We start from the raw sequence: 21459 nt of genomic DNA, 5'->3' as shown, positions 1-21459 counted from the left end.
ATAAAAAAAAAGCAACCCAAGAAAACACAATTTAATGGCACTGCTTTGGTTATCCACTTATTCATTTTCTGTAGTACGATTACAAGAAGGCACTTGGAGAGACCCCATCAAGTGTTCATTCGACATCTCTTCAGCAGGATTTCAGTCTACGTCTTAAACATGGGTGATAATCCAGTTTCCATCAAGCACTATTAGAGTTTCATTAATCCAGCCTAATTCTAAATCCAAGTCTCATTAGCATTCTAAAGCCAAGAGGCAAATATGATTTGCTGTCTCCAAAAGTCCCAGTGCCACACCCACTAGGAAGGTCAGCAGTCAAGTCCTCCGTGCATCACTGCATTACACTCTCTGCGTCGAGAATGAACAACACGCATGCAGGCACTGACCTTCGGGTCTGACCCTGCAGCAAGCGCCTGGAAAAATAAAATTCAGCAAAGCCCAAAACAGGCAGGAGCCTTTTGTACCTCTCCTAGATAGGATGGAAGCTGGGACCTTAAACGGACAGCACACTTTCCAATGACCTTGAAACTGTTTATATCCTTAAAGTGGCAACTGGAGACTGCCTTAAATCATTTAAGGTGGCAACTTTTCTCACCTGAGCCTTCACTGACATACTCTGGATTTTATCTTCTAATTCTAGACTTTTAGTGACAATTCCCTAAACCTTTATCTCCTCGGGATATCAAGCCATCCTTTTTCTGTTCCAAGTTTTCTTCTTGCTTTCTGATGGACATACTTTTTATCCTTTGAGGTTCATAAGCAACCTTTAATAGAATGACTCTCATCTCTTTGTCATCACTTGCACACCCTTCCCATATTCATTCAGTGCCCATTTAACAATAATAACCATAGCAGCCAACCTTACTGAGCATTTACTATGCATAAGCCAGGTACTACCCTAAACTCTCTGTGGATTAATTCATTCATTCGTCACAACTCTATAAGGCAGATACTGAGAAAAAAAAACCTGAAACATAGAGAAGTTAATTAACTCATCTAAATTCACACAGCCAGTAATGACAGATGTAGGATTTGAACCCAGGCAATACAGCTACAGAGCCTATATTCCTACCCACTTAGCTATTCCAATTCTTTATGAACTTTACGATGGGCATGGGCATCAGAACAATATGCCAAGTTCCAAATCACAACCTAGAACAGCAGTTCAGCAGCCGGCTCTGCGTGAAAAGTCTATAACTGCATTATTCTGGACCTGGTGCTTTCATCAATCTATGAAAGGAGAAATGGCAAGGTCAGCAAGGGTACACGCCTGCTTTCTGTCTAGATCTCCAGCCCGTGGAAGGTTAAATGGACGGCAAAGGCAGGCACCCTGGCAGGCAGGCAGGCAGGCAGGCACGGGAACGAAGAACGGCGGTGGGAGGGGAAAACACAAAGCTTTCTGTGAGGGAGAGAATGGGATGGACTTTCCTCCCCAGAGAGGTTATCCATCTTATCCTAAGCAGGGTTCTTGGGAAGAGATATATTCCCTGTTAGAGGCATCCTGGGTGGCCTGTAAAACTCCACTTCCTGAGAAGCGTCCTGCTATTTACTCTTATCTCGGGGAAAGGAGACTTTGAAAGCTATCCACTATATCTTTCATCAAAGAACTAAGATTAAACAGGTTCCCTCCATTCTCGTCATTACGCTGCCATGGCACCTGAGATCCAATTTGCTTCCTCAGTCCCTGTAGTAACAGAAAAGCCTTTTCATGTGCATATTTTATATCTTGGGCTTAGATGCCTATAGAAATGACTGTAACTATCTTTCACCATGGAGGGCTAGGGGTTTGGAAAAGGATGCTAGCAGAGGATGAGCAAACCAAACAGAACAAGTTGAACAAGACACGTATCCAAAAATCTGGGTCTGGAACTGGCAACATAGCTATCAAGGTTACATCAATCCTCACACACACACTCACACTCACACACACACACACCCCTATATACCTATTCCTGACAATATGGTAGACAGCTTATAGTGCTTATTAGAATTCCAACTTGGGAACATTTCCCTTAAGCCCCTCTAGGCTGGCTACTGCCCTTGTCCAGTTTTATTTGTGTCGAGTCAGGCCAATATCCACACTTAGATGTGTGTTAACATGAGTATACTTTTGCTGTTAATACTTAGGAATTATGAATTATTAACACATCAATGACTTTGAACAACTTTTTAGATTCTTTCAAGTGCTTCAATAGAATCCATACTATCTCTGCCTTCCACATGGGGAAACTGAACCTCTGAGAAGAGAGTTAACTTTCCTAAAAATCACAGGCATCTGTCGACTTTCCCTATCTGATTATTTGGGATTCACCTCTCTTCGACTTAAAGCATGGCTGACTACAGGCTGTTTATTTATCATGCGAACTTGATTTTTAACATGACCTTTAATCCAGTAAATCTACCGGAAAGACAGGAAACTGTCAGTGTTCTCACATGTTTGGCCCCTCTGTCTCCAGGGTCCTTGTAAGACAGGGACCCCAGTGAAGTAGGAAGTGGGGTGAGGGCTGACCATTCCCACTCTGTAGGTCTCCAGGTCGGATCTCTTATGACGAAGGAAAGGGTGTTCCTACATATGCAAAGAAGAGATTCTGGAATATTTTCTAAATTTAGAAACAAGAAATACATATTGATACACATTGACTCTCTTTTAATGCCTAGGACTTCCCTGCCCTGACAAATCGGAGAAGAGTTAATATCTCAGCCAATTCCCTCTGAGACACATAGTTCCAAATGAAAACTAAAGAAGTCAAAACTTCGAAGGGAATCACTGACCCTGCTTTCTGATTCGTGCTATCTTTCAGGAGGTTAGTTTGACCAAGAATTTCATTGTTTTTGTTTGAAGCCTCTATTGTGTAGTTCTAACCCACCCAAAACACTTTCCACTCATTGGTGGATGAAATCTCTAACTACTAAACCTAAGCAAGTTTATTAGAACACCAGAGCTGGGATCAGGAGACTATTAACCGTGCTGGATATTAAATTATCTTTTTCTTTTACCTCATCATAATTTTACAGTTGAAATAGCTTGATAGGTGTCTCTAAAGCAAAGTGTGTAATTTAATTCAAATTTTTGTTTTAAGTTGTAAAGCTTTAGATACGCGGAATGCCTAGAAACACTGTTACGATTTCTCTTCCCAGATTCTTCCCACCACACTATCCCCAAATCATATTTTACCTCTAAGGAATTATTCAACCTTTGGTCATTTAGCTGAGGCAGTCAATGAGGCAGGCAAGTCAGAAAAATCAGGATAAGACTAATAATCCCATGTGATGGTAATTAACATTGAGTTGCCTCTGCTAATGTGCTAGGAAAGAGTAAGAACCTGCTTGCTGGGCCTCTGTCCTTAATGAGGCAAAGGGGTGGTTTAGACAGGGGAGAAATGATTTGTTGGAAGCAAAAGGAATTTTCCGAGCACAGCCTGGGTGAGGTGAGAAATTAGGTTATTGGCAAGTCCTTAGCCCTGCTTCATCAAGATTGAGCTCGGGAAGTTCCAAAGATGAGGACCCACGCAGTCAACCAGAGTTAAGTGACAAGCCCAAGGTCACACAGCGAGTTAGTGAGAGTATGAAAATCACAGTTCATCGTGTTTCTAGTCCATTGCCTGGTGCAATGAAGTAGATAACAGTAAAAGCTATTCTGTATAATGAAGCCCCAGAGCCATTCTTTTTTGACCTCGAGGAGCTGAGCAAATTATAAAAGGCTCAGAATCTAAAAGAATCAATTTGAAACTTAAGATTGAATTGAAACACGTAGCCCACAGTTATAGTACTGGTCACCAGAGTGAAATGTTCTCTGTGATCATGCCTTCAGGCTAGCATTAATTAAAAAGAAAAGAAGGAAGTGGCGTGGGCCTAGAAGTACATTACATGCACCTACGAGGCTAGCTATTATTGCTCATCCAGGTCATTCGATATTCAATATTCACTCCAAAAATATTATTTGATCACTTACTACACACCATGTGCTGAATCACACAGTGGAGAGATAATAATGAATAAGACAGATATACAACCCTTGTTTTCACAGAGATACAGTCTCGGTAGTCATCAAATAAGCAACTACCTGCCCAATACAATCAGGTTCAATCCTGTGGGACAAACCTCTTCCCCCACTTACTCATGGGCAACTTTTCCCACCCAAGTCCATAAAAAGAGAAACCAAAAGTGCAGTTGCTCCAAACTTCTACTGCCAACTACTTGACATTTCTTGTGTGATCCCTAAAGAACAGTTGATGCATATTTTATCCCTATGGGGAATTTACGCCTATTTTTACTAAATGCCCCAAACACCTTTTTTTAACTTATATGACAAATTACCCGCTTCTTCTCTTTTTTAGTCCCTCCTTGAACAGCACTTTTCTCAAATTCCTTTTCTTGACTTCTGTTAAGACCCTGGAAGGTGGCTGGTAAGTGACACAGGGAATCTGCGTACTCAAAAGCCACTTCACCTGGTTATCACCTTTGTTGTGTCCAGGGCAATTCCCTGTTCTCTTGGTTCAATGTGTATGCTTTCTTATTTGGACATATCTTAACATTTGTAGATAATTTTTCCAGTCCTGAGGGGTTATAAACAATTTGGAGATTTTCACAATCCTGGTGTTTTGTAAAGCAAGTTGTTCCAACAACATATATTCCTCTGTCACAGTTAATTAAATTTTTTTCTGGTCCTTATTTCTAATATCTGGGTGGGTTACCATGGATATAAAGAAAGCTGAAGATAGACAGACCCCCAAATGTACCATGCTCCTGAAATTCAATTTTGCATCTAGGAAAACCCATTTCCTAAAACTCCTTCATTCCTTTGTGGTTTCAATTTAAGAAAGCTCTGTGAGTAACTGTAAAGGGACATAACTGAACAATGTCAGCAGTTACCAGGGCACTGCCTCACAGAGAAAAATATAAGTAATATGCCATGAACCCAAGGACAGAAACTCGTTCTATGTCAAGGAGCCCCAGATTCCAGGGCTCTAATCTGAGGCGAGAGAGGGCAATTAAGACAGCTTACTCTTCATCCTGCAGGGTCTCCTCCTCCTCTTGGATCTGGAACTGGTTCTTCACGGGAGCTAGGTTCTCGGTCTTGGCGTTGTAGTTCCGAAAGCAGACATTGAGCTTCTCATCAAATTCATTCACCAGGTCCTCCATGGACTTGAAGCTGATTATTTCAGAAGAAAAATTCTCAAGCTCAGAGAGGGAGGGGTCCTCTAGATGGTGGGGAGATGAGCCGTAGAAACACCGTGACTTCTCTTCTGGGTCCTCCGAGCAGCAGGGCCGAAGGTCCTCAAATTCTTCATCCAAACTCACCAGTGGGGCCTCCATTCTTGCACAGCAACAGGACAACTGCAATGTTCCGGATTCGTTTATCTAGAAGAATTAAACACGGTAATGTGAGTTTGGACTGGACTTTTGTGCCACCTCTGCTGAGGACCCATAATCACTGATTCCATAACTCTCATCCCTCTAAAAACAAAACTTCCACTTTACTGGTCCATCGCTTCCATACTTCCTCACTATTATACCCTTAAGAAGTTCAAATATCATTGTTAGTGTGAATAATGCTAACCTAATTAGCATACATTTTGGAGGCACACCTGCTTCCAATTCCCTGCTCCAAAAAACAAAGCCTAATGGTTAAGCATGCAGCCTCCCGACCAGACTGCCCAGGTTTGCATCGGGCTCTGCCCCTTACCAGCTGTGACCTTAGCAGTAACTTAACTTCTCTGTGCTCCCTTTTATTCTTCTCAGGACAGAAATAATAATAGGACCTATCTCAAAGGACTGTCCTAAGGGTTAAGGGAGTAAACACTGGTAAGTGCTTAGAACAGTGCCTGGCAGATAATAAACGTCTATGTTGTTCAGTTTATGTTCTCTATTATTATTATTATTATTATTATTATTACTATTACTATTACTATTACGATAGGTCTACATCCCTAACCATGTGCTCTCAAAACTGGAAGTTTGGGCTTCCCTGGTGGCACAGTGGTTAGGAATCTGTCTGCCAATGCAGGGGACGCGGGTTCGAGCCCTGATCCGGGAGGATCCCACATGCCGCAGATCATCTGGGCCCGTGTGCCACAGCTGCTGAGCCTGCGCTCTAGAGCCTGCGAGCCACAACTACTGAGCCCACGCACCACAACTACTGAGGCCCCTGCGCCTAGAGCCCATGCTCCGCAACAGGAAGCCACCGCAATGAGAAGCCCGTGCACCACGATGACGAGCAGCCCCCGCTCGCTGCAACTAGAGAAAGCCCGTGCACAGCAACAAAGACCCAACACAGCCAGAGATAAATAAATAAAATAAAATAATTAAAAAAAAAAAAAACTGGAAGTTTTTCGTAACTTATTTGGTGGTAAAACCTACCCTGACCTAAACACGGTTGGCAACTAAACCTGATCTACATGAATATAGAGCTGTTCATGGTTTTAATTTATCCCATTTAGTGTGTTTTGCTGCAGAAATTTTAATTTTTTTAAATTATAGAGATTGCTGCCCCAGGCCCCGGGGGATGATATGCAGAATATGCACTCTATTATTGCCTTCCAAAATCTGAGATAATCTAAATTCTGAAACATGCCTGGCCCCAAGGGTTTTGGATAGGGCTTCATGGACCTGGATATTATTACTCTCATCAATAAATGATAGACTAATTGAACACTAATACAGACTTTCAAACAAGCACCTGAGTTTTTCCCAGACACACAGCATATGTCTGAAACTAGAAGAACAGATTAAACGACTTAGTACCCTGTAAGAGACAAGACCCAGAGACTCATGTGCTCCAAAGCCCAGACTCCACAACCACCTTGGGCACTACACCCTGGAAGGCTGTACACTCACCTCCCTTCATTTCCCAACAGCTCCGGGTCCTCTACATACATTGCCTTTCGCTGTGATTTATCCATCTGTGTGTACATCCAAGCCCTTCCCCAATTTTAATTTAAATTCCTCGAGGGCAGAGATGTCCTCTGGATACCCTCCATGGTTTCTAGCACACACTGCCTGCGGCAAGGCAACCAATCAATGTGTGCTCACTGACAAATGATCTTCCGTCCCCCTCACACAGTTTTCATGTTTCATTGCAGGCAGCACAAGCATTATTGTCTATCGTACCCTTCTCTACCTACTCAGCTTCCTTCTCTGGAACACGGCAAGGCAACCAAACTTTTCCCTCCTATCTACGTGATGACTGATCCAGATAGATGCTTAAATTGGAACCACTACCTCAAGAGGACCAAACAGACAGCAAAAACCACGGCTTCTGCCCCAGGACTGCCATTCTCCACCTCTACCTACAAAACTAAAACTCTAAATAAGCGAGGCAGAGGGCATACCAGGTAAGAACCTGGATAGTTCTTACTGGGATTTTACTGGGATTAAGTCAGTTACCACATCTCATCAAAACATATTCTGAGTATTTACAGTTTGCAAAGGCAACATAAAATACAAAAATATCTTTTTGGAATACAAAAAGATATAAAAGCAGTATTATGACAGCTTGGAAAGAACACAGGCTCAAGAGCCAACAGACCTGCCAAAGGCTGGCTGAGTGACAAGCATTGTGGGTCCTGATTTCCTCGTTTGTTGAAATGAAGGTGTTGGTATAGAGCTAATACCTCTGAAAGTTAATTTTAATAACATATTAACTTAATACTTTTAATTGATATATGTTAATAGTATAGTTTATTTAATCTAAAATATACAAAATGTTGCCATTGCAAAATGTAATCCATATTTCTAAATATTAATGAGACATTTTACATTCTTTTTTCATACTAAGTCTTTGAAATCCAGTGTGTATTTTACATTCACAGTATGTCTCCATGTGGACCAGCCACATTTCAAGTGTCCAATATCCACCTATGACTAGTCGCTACCATATTGGACAATCCAGCTATTAAGTAATATACACACAACTAATTGCCAGCTAGAGGTTCTTCACCTATGGTCGACAGACCCCTAAGGGCTCTTTGAATATAACCATATTTTATTTTATGCACTTAAAAGCATATTCAGAGAAGGAGCCCAGAGGTTTCTCTACATTGCTAAAGTGGCCCATAGCACAAAAAAGATTAGGAATCCCCAAGGGCCAAAAAAGTGAGTTTAGAAAAGATCACTGAGTGCAACTGAGAGTAAGGAAGGTTTTACAGACAAGGGATTTGTACTGAGAGAGGAAGGACTCTGATGGTTAAGTGCCGGGCCCCAGGTTCCAATCCTGTTCCTATTACTTCATAGCTATGAGACTTTGGGCAAAATATAAGCCTCTCTGACTCAGCTTCCTCATCCATAAAATGGGGTTTAAATAGCACTTATATTGGAGGTTATTTTGTGGAGTAAATGAGATAATCTTTGAAGTGCTAAGCACAATGTGTGGAATACATGAAGTATCCAGTAAATGTCAATAATATTAGGAAAGCGAGGCTAACTTAGTTACGTGGAGATGTGGGGTGAGAGTGCTTCAAGGAAAAGAAAAACTATCCTTGCCATGATATTCCATGTGCGATGCTTCAAAATGCTTATCAAATGAGAGAACTATTGCTGAATGAATGTTACCATCTTTTTTACTAAGGCACCCCTGCTATTTTCAATTCATGTGGTCAAAGCCACTCAGATCACTGGTTCCATTTCAGAGAGACGTGAAAGCTAACCAGCTGGTATTCCAGATATTTACATTTACACTTCCTTTAAATCTGTACTCTTCCTGGAGGGGACAAGGGAGCTGGTGTGAGAAGGTGATATCAAGGAGGGTGCTGATTTGAAACAGCACAATCTATATCATTAACCAGTAACAAGAGGGCGAGCCAAGTGGAACCTAGGGCTACGATTGAGTTTTGAGCGTTGGCAACAAAGAAGATTATCCTGAAAGCACCTATCCTCAGCCCAGGCTCTAGAGAAAATAGATTCACCTAGAAGATTATAAAAGAAGAAATGGATATCACAGCTCTAAAGTTCAGAAATGTGATCATTTGAACAATCTGCAATATAGCCTGATTTCTCTTTATGAACACACTCACTACCCAGGAGCCAAGAAGCTCCGCATGAACGACCAGCTGGGGATGAAGCTAAAACTGAGAGCCTGCATTGAAAATCAAAGTCACTTGACACCCAAACTGAGCCCAGAATTTGTAGAAAGAGCCCAGACTGTGGCAGAGGAGGTGAGAGCCAGGCATCTGACTGACCCCACCAAGGCCTCAAGGAGGGGTCTCTGGGTTGGAGCTGGCAGTCCTTCTTAAACGGTTCGCCTTCTCTCCTTCTTTTGCTCTTCTCTCTTGGTGGGGTAACTTTGCCCCCGAAATGAGATGTCCTACTCTTGCATCCTGGCAAGCTTGCCCCTGTCTTCAGTCACAGCTCATTTCAGAAGCTTCCTTCCCTTAAAAGCTAGGGATAATTCAATTGAGAGCTTATCCTCTTTCTCTATACTTCCAAAATCAATTTGAAAAAAAAAAAAAAATGTGAAGAATGGCAGAAAGAAGGAACCATAGGAGGGTGGTCTTGTCTTTTTCTCTTTATCATACAACAAGAGTGCAGGACTATAGTTTGCTTATGTCCTATAATCTATTCCATTTATCTTGGTTCCCAAGAGATGGTGTAATTTGGAAAAGAAAAGACGGCTCAGAACTTAACAGAGACCCAGTAGGAAACACACGGTAAGCCTCTCGTGCAGCACAATGATGCATAGTAGCTGCAGCTCGGGGCTGCAGTACCGTTTCCCAGTGCCTGCTTTGCTGAGCGGAGCAGCAGAGAATTCACCATGCCTCCCCCTGCTGGGCCTCTGCACCTCCACACAGGCCCCATTCCATCTCCCCTTCTTCCCACTACTTGCCCCACAGACCAGTTGATTCTATGCCCACCCCACCCCCCATACCATCCCTAAAGCTGCCCTCCGCTGACCCACCTTCGGTTTCCCACTGCTCCTCAGCAAAACCCAGTCAGCGTACACGTCCGTGCCAAGCTGCCCATTTTGACGGAAAGAGCGTATTTCACCGCATAGAAGTCAGCAACCCCTTTGTGGTTCTGCTTCCCCCTTCCCCCTCCTCCTGCTGCTCCATTCACCCTCATCTCACATCCCCCTCCCCCAGTCTGTTGGGGTAAAGAAAGGCTCCTCCAAGCAGCACAATGCCTGGAGCTCCGAGAAAGTCGGGGCACCCCGCGCAGGCCGCACGCATACTCCAAGGGCCACGGCCCTAGTAGCCCAACAAGACCGGGACATGGGAGCGGAGGGGGTCAGGAGGTGTCGCGGCGAGTAGGGCAGGGATAGGGAACAGGGAAGAAGAGAGGGCGGTGATATACCCCCTGGGGGCTCCGTCAGATGCGCTCCCAGCCCCAGACGCCCTGGGCCCACAGGAGGGCAGGGTGCCCCACCACCATCACGCCCGTCCTTTCTCCGACCTGTTCGCGGTAAAACAATCGCTCCGCCAGCGTCTGCGGCAGCTGCCAGCGGTTGTGACACTGCAGGAATGCACGGTCCCTGGGGAGAGGCTCGGCGTCCCAGGGAGGGGCACGGGCGGGGTGCGGAGTCAGGTTCTTAGAGGCATAGATGATTCTGGGGCGTTGAAGGGAGCCGGACCAGATAACGGTCCTGGGAGAAGGTACCGACCCACTGCTCCAGCACCAGCGGGCTGCGTTCCCTGCCTCCCCCAGTCCCCAAACCGCGCCGCCTCTCGACACACACACACACACACACACACACACACACACACACACACGCCTGGCTAGGGGGCCGAGGCTCTGACGATGCTTGAAGTGCCCATCATCCGGTATCTCCCGGCGCCGGGCGCTGCGCCCCGCTGCTCTCCCGTGAAGGGCTGGGCAGGAGGGCGACGGCCTCCCGGCTCTTCCTTTCCGATTCCGGGATGGGACCGTCCTGGGTGCGGAGCTTCGGCGCCCCCAGACCTGCCGGCCGGAGCATCCCAAGTCGCGGGGCCTCCTTCCCCACCCCCGTCCACCCCCACCCACGGCAGTGGGTCGGTCTGGATTAAGGTCGCCCCCCGCGACTGCACCTGTGCGGGTCCTGGAGGAGGGAGGCGGATCGCGGGGCTCAGCTGGACACCCCCATCCACTGGCCGCGGGGAGCGGCCGGTGCGCAGCTCAGCGACAGCGGCAGCCGCGAGCTAGCGAGCGCTCCCCTCGCAGCTCCGCCGGCGCCCGGCTCCGCTCCCTCCTCCCCACCCCGCCCCCTCCGCCCCCTCCCCCACCTCCCCCGCGCTCGTGCCCGGGCTCCGGGGGCCGCGCCCGCGCCGGGCACCCGCCCAACGGGCACGCGCAGGACCCGGACGTCATCTTCTCGTTAACATTCCTAGCCCTACTTGGTGCATGTGGCCTGCCTTTATTAATATTTATGAATTACTATTTCTCCCCCCTTTAGCATTGGCCTTTCTGCTTCCCTCATGAATATTCAGAAGCTCAAGATGTGCGCTTGCAATAACTCCCAGTGTGGATTTCTCACAGGGAGGGCCTGACACTGTAGCTTCTCCATAAAAGCGTAGGCGGGTGGCCGAGTGGATGGGCAGGCGGATGCCCGCAGACACACTCAAAGACCTCCCTGGGCTCTCTGGACTCCCCCTTCTATTCTGCTGGGGGCTGGGGTGAGCAAGTGAAAGGATGCCTGCCACGCCGAACCGGGTTCAGACCGCGAGTCAAAAGTAATAAACGCTTTTACCTCCCAAAGACGCAGGATGGGGCTGGCTTCAGGCCGAGAAAGCTGCGAACGTTTCCACTGTCCATCTACAGAACTTTTTCATGGATCCCAAACTGAAACTCTGTACCAGTTAAACATTAACTCCCCATTCCTTCTTCTCTGGCGACCCTGGTAACCACCATTTTACTTTCCGTCTCAATGAATTTGACTATTCTAAGTACCTCTTGTAAGTGGAATCACACAGTATTTGTCCTTTTGTGTCTGGCTTATTTTACTTAGCGTAATGCTTTCAGGGTTCATCCATGTTGCAGCGTGTGGCGGAATTCCATTTCCATTTCCATTTCTATTTTAAGGCTGAGTGATATTCTCTTGTATGTATATAACGCATTCTCTCTATCCGTTCTTCCTTCTATGGACATTTGGGTTGTTTCTACCTTTTTGCTGTTGTGAATAATGCTGCTGTGAATGTAGAGGTATGAATTCCAGGCAACATTTTAAAAACAGCATTCTATGACATGTGCTAGAAGCTGGGGGTGTAAAACTGCAGGCCTGCCTTCAATAGGTGCAGAGTTTAGTGCATTGATTTCCAAACTGTGCTACTCTTGGAACCTGAAGGGGGTTGAATACTGTCTCCCCCCAAATGTATATCCACCCAGAACCTCAGAATGTGACCTTTTTTGAAAACAGGATCTTTGCAGATGTAGTTAGTTAAGAAGCGGCCATACTGGATTAGGGTGGTCCTAAATCCAATAACGGATGTCCCCATAAGTAGAGGACACAGAGCAACAGGAAAGAAGCTGCATGGTGAAGGAGGCAGAGACTGGAGTGACACAACTACAAACCAAGGGACACGAAAGATTGCCTGGAACCACCAGAACCCAGAAGAGGAGAGGAAGCATTCTTCCCTAGAGCCTTCAGGGGGAGCGTGGCCCTGCTGACATCTTGATTTTGGACTTCTAGTCTCCAGAGCCATGAAACTATAAATTTCTCCTGTTTTAAGCCATCCAGTTTGTGGTTATTTATTACAGCAGCCATAGGAAACTAATATAGATTTTGGTAGTGAAACCGAGCAGGACCCTGTGGGGCTCCTGGGCACAGAAACCTTTCCATGTCCCCCATTTCTTGTTTGTAGGGAATAGACTCCGGCCTCCATGACCTTCCCTGAGTTCCAAAGGGCAGATTCAAACAGTTGCTTATCAGGGAAGGGAGGGGATGCAGAGATAAGGGAGGAACAGCCAAGAAACAATAGTGCAGCCTTGGGGCAGGGTCCTGGTTCCATCTCAAGGGATACACATAACAATATCTTTAAGCTCTTTATAGAACTAAAACCCCCAAGAAATGGAAGATGCCAGTATTCTTCATTCCAGAGAAGACCACCTGAGGCCAGATTAAAGGAACCAAAGAAGCTCATCAAGAGATTACCTGAGACCAGATTAAAAGAGTGCAGGCCCTGCACACACCCTGCTCTTATCGGCAACCCCACCCTTGAACCACTGCTATAAAACTCCTCAGCAAATCCTCCTGGGTTGAGACACACAGTTTTTCAGGGCAGGAGCCCGCTGTGTCCCTCTTTGTCTGGCAAAGCAATAAAGCTATTCTTTTCTTCTTCACCCAAAACTCTGTCTCTGGGATTTGATTCGGCACCGGTGCACAGTAGTGGGGTGCTGCTGTAACAAATTTTTCTTTTCTTTTAAACAGGAAGGAGTGTTTATTTATTTATTTATTTATTTATTTATTTATAATTAATTAATTAATTAATTTTATTTTGGGGCTGCGTTGGGTTTTTTTTTTTTTAATTTATTTACTTATTCACCCATTTATTTTTGGCTGTGTTGGGTCTTCGTCTCTGTGCAAAGGCTTTCTCTAGTTGCGGCAAGCGGGGGCCACTCTTCATTGTGGTGCACGGGCCTCTCACTGTCATGGCCTCTCTTGTTGCGGAGCACAGGCTCCAGACGCGCAGGCTCAGTAGTTGTGGCTCACGGGCCCAGTTGCTCCGTGGCATGTGGGATCCTCCCAGACCAGGGCTCAAACCCGTGTGCCCTGTACTAGCAGGCAGACTCTCAACCACTGCGCCACCAGGGAAGCCCTATTTATTTATTTTTATAAATTATTTATTTATTTTTATTTATTTATTTTTGGCTGCACTGGGTCTTTGTTGCTGCACGTGGACTTTCTCTAGTTGTGGCGAGCAGGGGCTACTCTTTGTTGCAGTGCGCGGGCTTCTCATTGCAGTGTCGTCTCTTGTTGCGGAGCACAGGCTCTAGGCGCGTGGGCTTCAATAGTTGTGGCACGCAGGCTCAGTAGTTGTGGTGCACGGGCTTAGTTGCTCTGCGGCATGTGGGATCTTCCCAGACCGGGGCTCGAACACGTGTCCCCTGTATTGGCAGGCGGATTCTTAACCACTGCACCACCAGGGAAGCCCTATAACTAATACTTTAAAATGTGGAAATGGCTTTGGAATTGGGAAAGAGATCGAGGCTGGAAGAATTTTGAGGCACATGACAGAAAAAGCCTAGGTTGTCTTGAAGACATTGTTGGTAGAAATATGGGTTAAAGGTGATTCCGGCAAAGGCTCAGAAAAAAAGAAGAGTTATCAAGAAAGCTTCTATCACCATAGAGCTTATACATATTGTCATGAACAGAATGTTGTTAGAAATATGGCTCTTAAAGGTGCTTCTTGTAATTATGGTCTCAGATGGAAATGAGGAACATGTTGTTAGGAACTGGACAACAGGCAATCTGGTTAAAAAGTGGCAGAAAGCTTGTCTGAAGTGTCTTTTGCTGTTGGGTGGCAAGTAGATTTGTAAGCAATGAACTTAGATATTTAGCTGAGGAGATTTTTTAAATGTGGAGGATGTGGCCTGGTTTCTCCCTGCTGCTTATGGTAAAATTCAGTGAGGAATGTTGACCTGGACCCCCTTCACTCCTAAGCAGCAAACTGCATGTAAGGTTTCTGAGAATTTTATACCAACAGAAACACTGCCAGCCTGGACTAAAAGTTACAGAGATGGGACACAGTAAAGGAAGACTGTTAGACTTCTGAAATTTCACGTGCAGGAAACAGGTTGATAGAGGTATTCCACTGCAAAGGCTATCATTGAAGAAAAAGGAAGAATGACTCTGAGGGTAGGGCCACTGCCCCAGTCCAAGAGGATGGAGCTTTGAGCCATGAAGTATTATTCTCAGTCCTTGAAACCTCATGGAACTTGCCCTGCTGGGTTTTGAGCTTGCTTTAGACTAGTAATCTCTTTTCGTCTTCCATTTTCTCCCTTTCTGAGTGGGGATATCTATCCTATGTCTGTCTTACCATCGTATTTTGGAAGAAGATCAGTTTCACAGGTTCACAAAGGGAGAGGAATTTTGCCCCAGTGTATATAATACCCAGAGTCTCACCCATATCTGATTTAGATGATGAGTTTGGAACTTCTTGATAAGATTTAGAGTTAATGTTGGAATGGGTTAAGACTTGGGGATGTTGGGATGGAACGAATGTATTTTGCACCAGGGGTGACATGAATGTTGGGGGACCAAAGGGCAGACTCTAGCGGGTCAGATAGTGTCCCCCCAGAATTCATGTCTACCCATGTCTTAGTGAGTTTGAGCTGCCATAGCAAAGAATCAATACCACAGACTGGTTGGCTTATAAACAACAAACATTTGTTTCTCAGTTATAAAGGCTGGAAGTCCCAGATCATGGTGCCAGCCTGGTAGGGTTCTGGTAAAGGCCGTCTTCCAGGTTGCAGACTGCCCACTTCTCACTGTGTTCTCACATAGTGGAAGGAGCTTAGGGATCTCTCTAGGGCCACTTTTATAAAGGTGAATTCCATTCACGAAGGGTTCTACCTCATTCATGAGGTTGCCTAAAGGTCACACCTCCTAATACCATCACATTGGGCATTAGGTTTTCAACACATGAATTTGGGGAGGACACAAACATTCAGACCATAGCAACCCCAAACTTCAGAATGTGACCTTATTTGGAAACGGGGTCTTTGCAGAAATAATTAGTTAAGAGGAGATCATACTGAATTAAGGTGGGCCTGAAATCCAATGATTTGGTGTCATTGCTAAACAAATCCAGAACCCTAGAAGAATTAAATAATTCAACATTCAACATATATTAATACTTCCTGTGTGCAATCCATGTAAAGCTTTGGCATAGGACCTAGTGTATGGAAGTGCTTGATAAGGGCTGCTTGTGTGTTGTTGTTAGGAGTTTCAAGAATCTCCCTTAGAGCTGAGAGGTAGAGCTGTTCCCACCTCCCCACTTCTCCAATAGGAGTAAGTCCAATTTTATTTTATACGTGCTAAGAGTTCCTAGAGCTTTAAAAGTTTCTAAATAAATGACACTCCCAGTGGACAAAGGTGTTTTAAAGAAGATATAAAGTGTTTTAAACAAAGCTCTATGATTGTTACGTGATAGTGGGGACTAGAGCAGGGGGTTTGTTATGTGATAGTGGGGACTAGAGCAGGGGGTTTGCCCAAAAGGTCACCTAACTTAGACCAGGGGTCATCAAGCCTGGCACTGTTGTATTTTGGGCTAGGGGTTTGCCACTGGGGGCTGTCCTGTATGCTGTAGGCGTCCCTGGCCACTAGATGCCAGTAGCAACCCCCGAGTTGTAACAACCAAAAATGTCTCCAGACGACCTGTAGGGCTGAAAAAAATCGCAAAATCGCCCCAGCTGAGAACCACTACCTTATACATAAATCTTTAAGGAGTGAGTGAACATTCTGCTAGGATGGGGCTGCATTTCCTACAGAGGGACTTAGCAGGACTAAAGCTTGGATATGTGAAAAGTCACACACATGCCTTTCAAGTAAGAAAAATTAAGACTGGGTTATAAGGTACAAACCACTGGTTGTTGGCAGTACAGGTAAACAATCACTCCTAGAATTACACTGATAACATGGCTTATTTTAGTTCCTGAACTGAACTTATCTACTTGATAGAATCAAAGTATCTTAGAGTATATAGAGCATTTAAAGGTGATCTAGTCTAAACACCCACCTGATGCAGAAACCAATATCTTTCCTAAATTATGTTACACACAGCTTCTACTTAGACGCCTCTCATGATGAGAAACTTGACATCACAGAGCTGCCCATTCCATTTTTTTAAAATGGCTTTCAAGGCTAGAAATGGCTTTTTAAGTTTAGAAATTCAGTGATAGCATGCTTGGTATTGTGCTCATCCTGTTTATCTTCCTTAAAAGGATCCTTCTCGAAGAAGCCAGCTTTCCATGAAATTCTGGAAATGAACTGCTGAATCTTTACTGAAAACCTACTTCAATCACAGCCCAGAAAATAAAGATGAGCTCATACCTCCTAACATTGTAAGACTGCTTGATTTTTCTATCACTGGTAGTTCTTGAACACCAACATTCAATTCAAGCCTATATTCATCTCAGTCCTCAAGCTCCAGGGTTGATTAAACTCCCTGATTAGCTTCCAGAAGGGAAATGGGATATTCCCCAAGATTCAAATTCCATTCATAGCCATCTAGTCAGCAGGTAACTACTCCCTACCACAAAGCACATGCATTGAGAACAAGACCATATTACTTTCAAAAACAATAAGTAGTATTACAAAAATTGACAATAAATCACCCCCAAGAACAATTATAAATTCCAGAATAGTCACCTCTGTTTTCTGATGAAAAATGACAAAATACATGAGCTATTGGCAAATAAAGAATGAGATCTCTTAAGGCAGTGGAAATTCCATAAGTGTAAATGTGATGACAATTTTTTTTCTGTATAGGAAAAGAATTGAAGATTTCAAGAAAGGAGAACCACAGATTTTAACAGGAAAAGGAAAATGAGGTTCCCCAGTGTGGGGGAAGCTTTTAGATCTACAGTGATCAAAAAAGAAAGGTCGTTAATCTTCCCTTCTCAGTGGCTGCCAAGTGATTCATAAGCGCAGATCAGCATGTGTCCTGGGTGAATGGGGAGAGAATAGGCCTATTGTTGTCACCTACTCACAATAGGAAACAGAGCCTAGAAGCAGTGTCATGAGGGGAGACCACTCATGACATGATTCAGCTCCACCAGCTCACTTTCAGGTTAACTTTTGGTTCTTTAAGAGAGACCCTACCCAGTCCAAGCGGGGACATCATTTGTGTAAACCCCAGAAGACTGACTCCCACCCCCCTAATCTGAGGAAATCTTCTCTATTTTCTGCTATCTCCAGGATGCCCTGGTATTCAGAGATGATTCAGAAACAAACTTGAGGTAATAAAAATGCCAAAAAAAATTTGCCATTCCACTGCACCAGTCTAGCCATGTAAAAATCACTTCTCCAGCAAACCCTCAGAGCCCAGCATGCTCTGCAAATCCTGCTCTAGGCCACAGCTGTCTTCTCCAAGGCATGATTCTGGGTCACAAAGCATTTTCAACCCTGTGAAAATGATGAGCAAAAATCTCACCTCTTCCCCAAAGTCTCTTTTCAACAGTTAGTCTTTTTCACAAAGTCACTGTAGCCAGGATTCAAATAAGCCAGTCTCTACTAGTCGTCATGTCCTACAAGATGAGACATTAACCACACTGAACACCAAGAGGTATGCTGGGTAGGTGATGGGCAAGATTGCTCCCTTTGAAATACACGGACTAAAAAATATCCTGCGAGACCCTTGACATGGCGTGGCACTGAGACTGAGTTTTGTAGAGCTGTGAAAGGAAAAATTCATTGTTGGATATTGATCAGATTCCTGGAACGTGTGAGAAGAAGTTGATGAGGCCAAGTACTAACTGTTGTCTTAGAAACGCACAAAGCAATTGGACATAGAATGAATGTAAAACCAGAAGCATTGAGAGGCTTGGCAATCTATGATCATTCAAAAATCTGCTGATTTTTTTTAGATTTGCATATGCAAACAAATCCATCTTCTTTACGAGGTTAGAATTTGTTCGTTGGGTATAATGATTGGACATGGATGAAATGCAAAATATATAAATCAGAGGAATCTCACTCATTGCCTATTAGAAAAGAAAGATCACCCCCAGATCTGATAATGGCAACTCTTTGTAGCTAAAAAAAAATATGAATAGAAATTGTTCTCAAATCCTTCAGGAAATCCTTGTTTAGAACAATATTTGTTTTATTGTTTATTTATTATTATTGTTTATTTATTATTTATTGTAAATAAATATTTATTTATTTCCCAAATATTGGGAAAATATTTGCTCCCTGTTAAGTAATCTAGTGCTCTACTACTACTTGGAAGATCTAAGAAGAATTCCCAGTTTAGTGTTTCACATAATTGTGTGATTATGGCTGATCTGATTACCCAGACCACATTAAAAGTTTTCTCTGATTATCCAGAAAACTAAAGGGAAGGGACCCAATTTAGTTTAAATTGGGAAAAGCTCCATAAACTAGGAGTCCAGAGTTTGGGATTTCAGTGTCAATTTTACTGTTAGTGAGCTTTGTGACCTAGGGAAAATTATTTAGGTTTTCTGAACCTCAGTTTCCTCTTTTATAATATAAAGGGCTTCCAATAAAATCCTTTCCTGCCCTTAAATTTAGTAAATCTAAAATCTATATTTCTTAAGTTATTTTTTAAATTAATTTTTATTGTAGTATAGTTGATTTACAATGTTGTGTTAGTTTCAGGTGTACAGCAAAGTGAATCAGTTATACATATACATATATCCACTTTTTTAGATTCTTTTCCCATATAGGCCATTACAGAGTATCGAGTAGAGTTCCCTGTGCTATACCATAAGTTCTTATTACTTATCTGTTTTATATACAGTAGTGTGCATGTGTCATCCCCAGTCTCCCAATTTATCCCTCCCACACTTCCATCTTAAAATCTATATTTTCTTTCAAACACCAATCGCAACACTTGTTTAAATTGACCCCAAACTCACTGAGGGATCTTGGAGTGTCTTTAAATACCTTTGCCTTTGTTTCTCCACGTGTAGACTCCTAAGTATTTCATAGAGATATTGTAAGAAAGAAAGATGACACATCTACAACATTTAGTTGTACAAAACCCCAGGGACTAGGAAGCAGCCAAAGGGATCCTCAAAAAAAAAAAAAAAAACCAGGGCGAGAGCAAAGTAAATTAAATCTACAAATTAACTCCAAATTCCACTTTATTCTGAGATTTCCTATAACCAAACCTCAGTTGCTACCCAGTCATAAAACTGATTTACATTCGTTGGATGGTCTTTAATTTCCCCTTCTAAGATTGCCAGATTTTCCAAGGAAAGATATGGGACACCTAGTTAAATTTGAATGTCAGATAAACAATGGATTTTTTTTAAAAAAAAAACTGTCATGAATATTGCATAGAATAGACTTATACTAAAAAATTAATCATTGTTTATCTGACATTCAAATTTAACTGGGCACTCTGTATCTCCATATTTTTTCTGACAGCCCTATATCTATCCTTACTTTGGTAAAGGTAGGCAATTCCTAAATGATGCTGTGTGTGTGATAATTTATTGACTTGTACACTTTTTGAATGGATAGCCTATCTCAATAAAGTTTAAAACAATGTTTCTAAATGATATGTTAATTGGCCTTGAATAATGAGTCTGGCTTACATATCATTGTCCCTCTCTGCCTCTCCCCTTTCCACACTTCAAGAATATCTTTTGTGGTGGGAAACATCCTTTGTGAGCATTTCAGATGCCATATCTGGAAATATGCATGAGATCGACTAGACTGTTCTATGGGGAGAGATGAGAGTAAGAGTAAGGAGGGGAATACGAGTAAAGGAAAGTACAGTCTGGGGGAAATTTTAAAAGAAATAATCACGTCAACCTGTTTTTCATATTGACCATTTCTTTATCTGATCATATGTAGGCCATGGGGCTTGATAAACCATAAACTAAAACTTGATAAGTGCGTACACACAAAAACTTGTACCTGAATGTTCATAGCAGCTTTATTCATAATAGCCAAAAAAGTGGAAACAATCCAAATGCTCATTGACAGATGAAGGCATAAAGAACATACAGTGGAATATTATTCAGCCATAAAAAGGAAGAGAGTACTGACACATGCTACAACTTGGATGAACACTGAAGACATTTAGTTCAGTGAAAGAAGTCAGACACAAAAAGTCACAAATTGCATGCTTCCATTTATATTAAATGTCCAGAATAGTAAACCCATAGAGAAAGAAAGTAGATTAGTGGTTGCCAGGGGTTGTGAGGAGGGGGGGATGGAGAGTGTCTGCTAATGGGTGTGTAGTTTCTTTAGTTTCTTTTGAGGTGATCAAAATGGACTAAAATCAGATGATGCTGATGGTTGTACAACTCTGTGATTAAACGAAAATCCATGGAATTGGACACTTTAAAATGGTGACTTTTATGATATATGATTATATCTCAATAAAGCTTTTTTAAAATAAATTTATTTATTTATTTATTTATTTATTTATTTATTTATCTATCTATCTATCTATCTATCTTGCTGTTTTGGGTCTTCGTTGCTGCGTGCGGGCTTTCTCTAGTTGCATGGAGCGGGGGCTACTCTTCATTGTGGAGCACAGGCTCTAGGTGTGCGGGCTTCAGTAGTTGTGGCAGGTGGGCTTCAGTAGTTGTGGCGCACGGGCTTAGTTGCTCCGCGGCATGTGGGATCTTCCCGGGCCAGGACTCAAACCCCTGTCCCCAGCATTGGCAGGCAGATTCTTAACCACTGCGCCACCAGGGAAGCCCAAAGCTGTTTTTTTTAAAGTCAATGCATTTAAAAAAAAAAAAAATTGGTCAAATCTCAGTCGATGCTACAGAACCAGCCAAACAGAGCCATTCCTAAAGAGCCAGCAAAGTAATGAGTAGCTATTATTTGTGTGCCTATCATGCAAGGAG

General features: G+C 43.4%; 1 protein-coding gene across 4 annotated transcripts in view; it reads right to left on the bottom strand.

Annotated features, from left to right (window-relative positions):
* Positions 1-11731, bottom strand: part of FEZ1 (fasciculation and elongation protein zeta 1) — a 39296-nt gene extending 27565 nt beyond the window's left edge. Inside the window, exons 1-2 of one of the 4 annotated variants that reach the window (XM_059929247.1) lie at positions 11657-11731; positions 5006-5361 (exon numbers count right to left, since the gene is read on the bottom strand). In XM_059929247.1, the coding sequence (XP_059785230.1) occupies positions 5006-5316 (311 nt within the window). In that variant the 5' untranslated portion in view covers positions 5317-5361; positions 11657-11731. Of the gene's footprint in view, positions 1-5005; positions 5362-9892; positions 9944-10386; positions 10398-10997; positions 11148-11656 lie in introns of those variants that run through there. The other 3 variants (XM_059929246.1, XM_059929249.1, XM_059929248.1) reach the window with 3 other exon arrangements.
* Between the last annotated feature and the right edge of the window lie 9728 nt (positions 11732-21459).

This window comes from Balaenoptera ricei, chromosome 8, assembly GCF_028023285.1.
Source record: "Balaenoptera ricei isolate mBalRic1 chromosome 8, mBalRic1.hap2, whole genome shotgun sequence".
NCBI lineage: Eukaryota > Metazoa > Chordata > Mammalia > Artiodactyla > Balaenopteridae > Balaenoptera > Balaenoptera ricei.
Note: the sequence above shows the minus strand (reverse complement) of the source record. Positions and strands in the feature narration are given on the sequence as shown.